Genomic DNA, 8,986 nt, shown 5'->3' on the forward strand with positions numbered 1-8,986 from the left:
TACAGGCAGGCCTTGACCGACATCTATTGTTGTGCCAGAGAAGAGAAGAGAGTCATCATGTAGAGTGTATTCACAAAAAAAAAAACTGGTGATTAACCTGGTATTACGACACTTGATGAGTCATACTAAGCGGCCAGCACTGCAGTAATCGCTATTCATTACTTTTGAGCGTTACCAATCTATCCTAATCAAGGACACTCTATTTTATGTTTTTGTATTTCTAGCAGGTCTTAATCAGGGGCTCGGAAAGCAATGTAAAGCGTGATACGAATCATTGAAATAAAAAGTAAAATAGATTTATTTTGAGTATTGATGTCAACAACAGATCGGTCGCTTATTTTAAAAAAAAAAAAAGATGGAATGTCATGAGTAATAATACATTTCAAGAACCTAGCACATAAATGGATGAATATCACGATCACTATTGATTATACCATTTGTGAAATTTGAGATAAGTACAACTTCCAAAATACAAGCGAAAATATCACGGTGCCACTGGAAAGGCTCACCCAACGATGGCTGACGTTGAGTCGGTTGGCTGCGTTGCAGAGATCGCCTTGGCAAAAGCACATGTACACCTTTTTGTAGTTATAGACGGTGTAAGCACAACGATCCTCAGAGTCCGAAGGGCCACGCTGGACGCACATTCGCTGGGTAGCCATATCATAATCTGTTAGAAAGAGTAAAGCAAGATAGGTGTTATCGGATCGGATCAGATCAGGCTTCTTAATTATTGATCAATATTATGATTAATTTCGTTTTAAACATACCATCTTCGCGGAAGGAGCCCATCCCTTCGATTACTTTGCCGCACCAGCCAGACGCACACGGCACCGCCGATACGCCACGTTCGTTTTCGCTCTGTGTAGCATTGAACAGGAATGGATCTTTACAGCTGCCAAGCTCGCTCCGGGATCGACATTGGTAACATCGTTTCAGCAGGGCTAGGGAAAGTAGTAAAGCAAAAATTACAATATTACTTTATGCTTTCAAGATGTGTACGATTCTTGATTTTTTTTTTGTTGGCTCTAAAATCTATATCGTATGATCGTTTCTCACACTCAGGCATTGTTCAAGGAAGTGGGCTTGCCGTAAGTGTTACATTCACCATCGGATATTGGCGATAGGTGTCACAAACAAATTCTCGTTACTATGAAATCATTGTTTTCATAGATACGACGTAATAATTTATAGGATATGCAACATTTGGATACCTTTTTTAAGATTTATGCTTTTTCACAATTTTCTTCAATTTTAAAGGTGATACAAAAAGTATGTAAAATATATATAAAATATAACATTATTTTATCAAAGAGCTTGTTACGTTTTTGATTAAAGTTGTTTAGTATATAACCTTCCTCGGAAAGTAAAGTTTTTCGTATAATGAGTGAAACACTCAAATTGAAACACGAAAACTCGTAGGAAGAGGATCCACTGTTTTTGGCTGAATGATATCCTAGTCCAGCGAAACACACAGGCGTTCTCACTCTGCCAGATAGGATTGTTTATGTGCCAGAGCGAGAAAGCTTGTCTGTTTTGTTTAATGGAATAGAAACTTAGCTGATTGGAAGATTTGCAGACCCGCAAAGGAACCTTCTTAATTCGTTGAATTAACTCACCGTTTGTAATCGCAATCTCCGTTGATAGCAAAAGTAATGTAATCGATGCAAACCAAGCGTGAAACGATCCATTCCGATGAAACATCACTCAATACGTGTCACCGTCCTAATTGATTGAACTATGTTTTGCGTATTGATGACACGTTTGCAATGTTGGAAATCAGATGGCTAAAGTGAGCGCGGGAGTTTGATAAGCTTCCGGAGCTTTGTAAGCAAGCGCGAAACGTTTTATTATTGTTTATTCACTGCACTAAGACACTTTGACCTCTCTGAGCATGCGCAAGCCTTCCGGAGTAGTCTGGTGAAATTTATTGCAAAACCAATGTAAACATTAAAATGTCAAACAGCTGCAGCAGCAGTTAGACGAGGTGCATTGCTCTCGTCCCAAATCGACATCGAAAATCGATGTACGCAATGGCTGAAGTAGTGAATAGAGCTAACGTAAAAAACTTAATGAAATTTAGTTTGTTATAGGTAAACCGATGTACCGTATTAAACGGGATAGTTCCACATATTATGTACCTTTTTTAAAGTATTGCTTGAGTTGAAAGATTCTTTTCTTGGAGTCAATAGTATTGGAACGAAATTTAAGTTGCGTCTTCAGGACGAAATAAAGCAATAATTATAGCAAATCAAAAAATGCTTCTTATATGCAAATATTTAAGGAGCAATTATGTATTAGACCCGTGACATTGCTTTTTCGCATGCGATTTTATCGGAAAGCCTGTAAAATTTTTGTATGAGATTCCCGTACTACATTTTGACAGATCTTCCGATATAATCGCATGCGAAAAAGCAATGACACTGGCCTAAGTGTTGTTATGTGAAGTTATAGTCATCAAACAAAACTGAGTGCAATAAATAATTATTAAAAATATAAATAAAAAAATAAATATAAATAAAAATCAAATACAGTCATTATCCGATATACGCTATCGTACGGGACCGAGCACAATAGCGTATCTCGAGTTATCGCGTATAGCGGATTCCTTTGGAAAAATAGTTTACACTACCGGTTCGGTAGTGAAATATATCGCCACAGAGTTTTACAAATTTTATTCAAAACGCATTAAGAACATTAAGAAAATTCAAAAAGAGCATACAACATTTCAAATAATTAAAATATTTGCAAAAAAACACATGAAGCTGTCAAATTTAGAGGAATCGCGTATATCGAGTATCGCGTACTGCGGATAATTGCTGCATTCTTTTGTAATGTCCTTAAAATAGTTTCATGATTTTTTCAAATTGACTGTGTTAGGTTATAGAGAAGTGTACAATTTGAGTTAAGTTTGATTGTGATATTAAAACATCAGAAATTCAATTCAAATACTTTTAGTTTAGTGCACAACGCAGCTTGGTGGCATAAAACTAAACAAAAATAATATATTTATTTATCGTGTAAAAGTATACGTTTTCACAAATGTGTTCTAGAAGGAAAAACCCAGTTTTCCACAAACCCATGGATGTTGCACGATTTTTAAATTTTGTCGATGAAAACCGACATCGCTCCCATCGAACTGTCCTACCCCCGTACCATACGCCACCGGGCGAAATGTCAGCGCGCTGTCAATTGACGGCGTTTTTTTTTCTACCCCATTGTTGCAGTGCAGCTAAAACTATCGCGTTTCGACGACCCGCAAGCAGTTGGGAGGGAATTTGCGTGGTGTTTTTTGCAAGGTTTCTGGATAGATTCTTCATCAATCCATCCGTCTGCGTTGCGTATCGTGCGGCTCGACAAAAAGGAATCAGTAAAGGCACGGAATCAGAGCCTGTATCGTAACGCCCCGTTTGGAAGAGAGGAACGATGTACACCGCGCAAAGCTGAAGTGGGAAAGTGGAAAACAAAAAAAAGCAATAAAAAAGAACCTGGCACCATTAAGCGTTGGGCTAAGAATGGCGATTGATGGTCGGCACTAGGAAGCAATGTACTGTAATCATTTATTAGGAACATGTAAGTAAAAGTGGTTCCGCTGTTGCCATGTTCCGTGTGTTCATATATTTTGGCATTATTTGTTGTTTGTTGGTTTTTGCCTTTGCTTGTAGCATTCGAAACGAAACAAATCTATGACCCTCGATGTATCCAGCCCGATCCGACTGAGTGTGACATTGAACGTGGAAAAGCCAAAAAGGTCACAATTGCAGGCGGTTGCCATTGAATTTCCTCCGGGAGACAGGGCCACCAAATTAATTGCACAACGAACCGGGTTGTAAAAAAAAAAACGACGAACCGAACGAAATTATCCTGCCCGTAAGCATTTCCGGAGAACGGTCCGGCACGGTGGTTAGCACAGAGGTTTTTTTTTTTCGTGAAACCCGTACCAAAACGCACACGCACCCAAAGCAAGGCATTTTAAAGGATTGAGGGACGCAACAGCTGCTTCAAGCTGAGGCACGCATATAGGTAAGGGGCAAGCTTGAGATCTAGTCACCTGTGCGGTGATTGTGTTCTCACTCTATCAAGTGTACTCGTAGTCTTTCGGCTGTGGTGCAAGTACTGATGAGTTTTCATCCCCATTTTTGCTCTACTCCATTTTTCGGTCCGGGCGCGCGCTAGGCAATGCCATCGGCGGTTAGTGGCGGCGGAGGAGGTCACGGCGGCGGTGGTGGTGGAGGTGGCGGCGGCGGTGGCGGCAATATGAATCCGCAGACGAACGAGGAGTGCGGCATACGGGACGTGTGGCGCCACAACCTGGACGAGGAGTTCCGCACCATACGGCTGATCGTGCAGAAGTACCATTACGTCGCGATGGACACGGAGTTCCCGGGTGTGGTCGCCCGGCCCGTCGGTGAGTTCCGGTCGTCGGCCGACTACCAGTACCAGAGCCTGCGGTGCAACGTGGACCTGCTGCGCATCATCCAGCTCGGGCTGACGTTCATGGACGACGACGGGCGCACGCCGGCCGGCTTCTCCACCTGGCAGTTTAACTTCAAGTTCAACCTGAGCGAGGACATGTACGCGCAGGACTCGATCGACCTGCTGCTCAACTCGGGCATCCAGTTCAAGAAGCACGAGGAGGACGGCATCGACCCGCAGGACTTTGCCGAGCTGCTGATGACGTCCGGTATCGTGCTGATGGACAACATCAAGTGGCTCAGCTTCCACTCCGGCTACGACTTTGCCTACCTGCTGAAGCTGCTCACCGACCAGAACCTGCCGGCGGAGGAGGGCGACTTTTTCGAGCTGCTGCGGATCTACTTCCCGACCATCTACGACGTGAAGTATCTGATGAAGTCGTGCAAAAATCTCAAGGGCGGCCTGCAGGAGGTGGCCGACCAGCTGGAGCTGCGGCGGGTCGGCCCCCAGCACCAGGCCGGCTCGGACTCGCTGCTCACCGGGATGGCGTTCTTCAAGATGCGAGAGGTACATAGCAGCGGTTGCTTTGCAATCGTCACCGACCACAGCGCCGGTGACGCGAAGCACGGTGACAGCCCGAACCGTAGCCGCAACAGTAGCGGCATCGGTAGCTTTGAATGCACCTGTGCCGATCGGTACGAGCGTTGCCTGCGCCAGTCGCTGCATCACATCGATACGCGGCTGAAGTGCCACCGCAAGCCGGAAGACTAGAAGTGGTGGTGGTGGTGGTGGGTGATGAGGGCAGATAGGAGATGGGAGGACGAACAAAGCGGGACACACATTCCCAGCCAAGCGGATAGCTTGCCTTCGCATACGCTACAACCGATCACGGTATATTACAGCGGTTTTGCGCGACATGTGGCTGTGTACGGGCCGGGGACGAACTGTGGCGCGTGTAGGCCAATTTAGACAGTGCAATAGTGTACAGTTGGTTGCAGTGTGGCATTTGGTTGAGCTCGGTGAAGCTCCTATGTGAAGAGTAGACTATACAGGGTTATCCAGGGGTTCTCGTAGTTGTGGGACACTTGCTTAACTCTTTCTTATGGGAAGTTAACTTCATATGATGGGAATTGGACTCTGTGGAACCCTTTTCGAATAGGCTCCTTGGATTTGTTCCTATTGGATTTGTCCAACAAGAGTGCTATAGAGTCCAATTCCCAATACATAAAGTTCATTTCACAAAGAAAGAGTCAATAAAGTGTCCCACAGCTGGAACCCCTGGAAAACCCTGTAATTCACAGCGCCACACAGTTCCTTAGCTCGCTCTCGATGCCGCTCCGTCCCTTGCTCGCCGCGTGATGTAGGCAAGGGTCAGTCGGCAATATGATAACTGAGACAGGTTCTCCGTATTGATGCGTTGTGGTGTTTTGGGTTTAAATTTTGAGTTCCTTACTCCTAGCCGCAAGAAGAAATAGAGAGAAGGAGACACAGGATCGTGTGGATGAAACGTGTAGGAAATGGAATGTTGTTGAATTTATCGAACTTTGGAATAGAATTTATATTTGAACCGGCTGCCAGCACAGCCGCAAGCAATGCAATTCGCGTGTTATTTTCCTGCCCTGCGGCTCTCATCCACAACCAGCAAGTAGTAGGGATTAATCGGTGGGGCATCCAAGGGGCAGGCGGGCAGAAAACCTCACACCTCATGGTAGTAGCACTTTGTATTCACTCTTTGTCTCTTTTTTTTTCTTTCTTTTTCTCTTTCCCCGTCGGACCGATGGTTTGGCGCGAAAACCACACACCGGACGCGTAGATGTTCTTTGAGGACAATATTGACAATGCCAAGTACTGTGGGCATCTGTACGGGCTCGGCACATCCTTCGTCGCGAACGGCAACAATTCGGCACCGGGCGGAGGTGGAAGCGGCGGCGGTGGTGGTGCCGGCAGCGGCGGCAACAGCGGTACGGGTGGATCGGGCGGCACCGGCGGTGGTGCTTCCTCCGGCACGGGCGGCAACAGCGGCAACAGCAACACGACCGGAGGCAACAGCGCAAACAACAACAGCAATAGTACGCAATTAAGCTATTTATTCCTTCCTTCCCTCCTTCCCGCACTCGATACTCCAGATCACTCTTACTCTATCCCTCTCTTTCTCTCTCTCTCTTTCGAACTTTCTATCTCCTCCCCTGTTTGACCGTATTTGAGCTAGTTTGAGCCATTGGTTTGCGTTAAAACAGACACTTCTTCTCGTTGGTTTGTGAACATGCGATTTAGATCGTACTATTTCTTGCAGGTAAACCGGAGCGGTAGAGCCAGCCAGGAGAGGGGAATGGAACCGTGTCTAGGAGGCGCACAATCCCATAACCCACAGCACGGCACACCCGTGATTGAGGAGCAGTCTTTATGTTTTTCGCGGATTCGATCAGCGCTGGATTCGAACAACGTGTGCCGGTCATCAGCCATCCCTTGTTGCGTCGTGGTCGTGCGCAGGAACGAGCGTTTCCGGGTTGGATTGGCTTCCAGCGAATTGTTAAAAAATCCTTCCCTGTCCACACACACATACACCGCTTGGGAGTGATTGTTGCTGCAGACGAACCGATTACGATAAGACATACAAAGTTTACGACCTTGACCCTTTGCAAAGTGATTAAGTGTAGAAAATGGGAAAAATTCAGCAGGTGTAATAATAATAAAAAAAACCACACACACAGTTGTCAACAACCGTTTCGAAGTCATTTTACAATTTCGACTCCGGAAGGTAGGTCCGCCCAGCGTTATCCGGAGTCGTTAGGAATCGTCCGGAGTCGTTAGAAGTCGTTAGAAGTCTTTAGGAGTCGTTCAGAGTCGGAGTCTGGAGTCGTCTGGAGGCGTCTGGAGTCGTTCGGAGTCAGCCGGAGTCGTTAGGAGTCTGAGTCGTCTGGAATTGTCCGGAGTCGTCCGAAATCGTCCGGAGTCGTTCGGAGTCGTTCGGAGTCATTCGGAGTCGTCCAGAGTCAACACGAGTGCAATGTGCTTGTGATCAGGCATTTAATTTCGTTGTGTGTTTTGTCTTTCACTTTGCGCGAGCACTTCTTATACAGGCCTTTGTTTCGAAGGCTGACTCTGGCCGACTCTGCCTCCAACCGATTCCGGATGACTCCGAACGATTCCGGATGACTCCGAACGACTCCGGACGACTCCGGACGACTCCGAACGATTTGGCACGACTCCGAAAACTCCAGACGAATCGGAATGATTCAGACTCCTAACTACTCCGGCCGAATCCGAACAACTCCGGGCGACTCCAGACAACTCCAAACCACTCCGGACAACTCCGGATTCCGGATAACTCCGACTAGTGATTCCCGTTTTGATGGAGACGGAATCGGGCTAAGAATAGCCAATAGACAAAAATTGATGACTATGTAAAAATTGTAAAAAATGAAAGACGCTGTTAAAAATTTCGTCAAACATTGGTGAGTTTGAGGTCAAATTAGGGGAAATAGATCGTTGCAAAAACCTCTCTATTGATGAATGTTAATTAAACTGAACATATAATAAGAAAAACTGAGGGGTATGAAGTACACTAAAATAATTTAAATATTCTTTGCCACATACGGAAGGATTTACACGTGGATTGTTGATTACAAAATGGTCCGTGTTTTTTTTTTTAAATAAGAATTAAAACATGAGTTTTTCGAAAGATTGGTCGGTGTCGTTGTCGTGGTAAAAGTATTGCTTAGTCAACAATTTGACTTGATTCCATTCGGGGCTTCTATCTCTCTCTCCATTTCATTCATATTTACAATTGGTTTGTTATGCTGATTGGCCAAACGTTAGGCTTTACCGGACACCGATTTGCCTGCCTGTGTTGCTTTGATCTGGGAGCTGATTTCTGAGACTAATTGGCATGCACCGCTGCACCGGGTGGTATCCCTGGTAACCACAGGCTGTGCGCTTGCCGCCACCTCTCATCCGCCGGCAGCTCTCATTAGACTCATCCAATTAGTGTACTGCACCCGGGTCTGTACGAGCCTATATACGTTTTGGGAATACACTCACATACACAGTATAAAGTATGGAGCACAAATTAAAAACAACATCCGTTTATCCCATCACTCCGCTTAATGGGTTTTCCATGTTTTACCTTTACACCGGCGTAGTCTTTCGCGCTCGATTGTATGCCATGGGATGACGCATCAGGCACGCTTTAGTGTGATTCGATTTACCGAACGCGCTGGAAAACCCCTTTTATCGAGGCCACAGCAATTGGTGCGGCGTGTGTCAATTCGCATTGAAACTAATAGAACTCAACGCACTGTGCCGTATTGCGTGAGTTGATGGGACATTTTACTATTTAAAAAATGGAACAAAATGACTGTTATTCTGCTTTACGAAATGGCATCCAATGGGGATTGGTTTGCCAAATTGGCTTACACCGTGTTGAGAGACGGTGTTAGGAGAAATCTTAATAACATGGGGAACCTATTTTGTACGACCAATGTGTTGAGCGTGTGTCAAGGCGCTGTACATAATTAGTAATGCCTTTTCGCAAACAAACATCCGAACAAAACTGGTTCGTGGCAGTCCA

General features: G+C 45.3%; 2 protein-coding genes across 5 annotated transcripts; one reads left to right on the forward strand and one right to left on the reverse strand.

Annotated features, from left to right (window-relative positions):
* Positions 1-274: 274 nt before the first annotated feature.
* On the reverse strand, positions 275-1,955 carry LOC1278282 (uncharacterized). The gene is made up of 3 exons (XM_317897.5): positions 1,620-1,955; positions 771-944; positions 275-670 (listed from the first exon to the last, which is right to left on the reverse strand). Exons 1-3 carry the CDS (start codon positions 1,702-1,704, stop codon positions 429-431), a joined length of 501 nt encoding a protein of 166 aa, XP_317897.4. The 5' UTR covers positions 1,705-1,955; the 3' UTR covers positions 275-428.
* A 1,240-nt stretch (positions 1,956-3,195) lies between these two features.
* LOC1278281 (CCR4-NOT transcription complex subunit 7) lies at positions 3,196-7,134 on the forward strand. Of its 4 annotated transcripts, none has more exons than XM_061653930.1 (5): positions 3,196-3,573; positions 3,666-4,023; positions 4,177-4,983; positions 6,230-6,485; positions 6,710-7,134. In XM_061653930.1, the coding sequence occupies exons 3-5, from the start codon at positions 4,180-4,182 to the stop codon at positions 6,724-6,726; spliced, it is 1,077 nt and encodes a 358-aa protein (XP_061509914.1). In that variant the 5' UTR covers positions 3,196-3,573; positions 3,666-4,023; positions 4,177-4,179; the 3' UTR covers positions 6,727-7,134. The 4 variants fall into 4 exon arrangements, with proteins under 4 accessions (XP_061509914.1, XP_061509913.1, XP_061509915.1 ...); XM_061653929.1 differs by having other exon boundaries at positions 3,200-3,573; positions 6,691-7,134; XM_061653931.1 differs by having other exon boundaries at positions 3,205-3,573; positions 6,626-7,134.
* The last annotated feature ends 1,852 nt before the right edge of the window (positions 7,135-8,986 follow it).

Source organism: Anopheles gambiae, chromosome 3 (assembly GCF_943734735.2).
Source record: "Anopheles gambiae chromosome 3, idAnoGambNW_F1_1, whole genome shotgun sequence".
Taxonomy (NCBI): domain Eukaryota; kingdom Metazoa; phylum Arthropoda; class Insecta; order Diptera; family Culicidae; genus Anopheles; species Anopheles gambiae.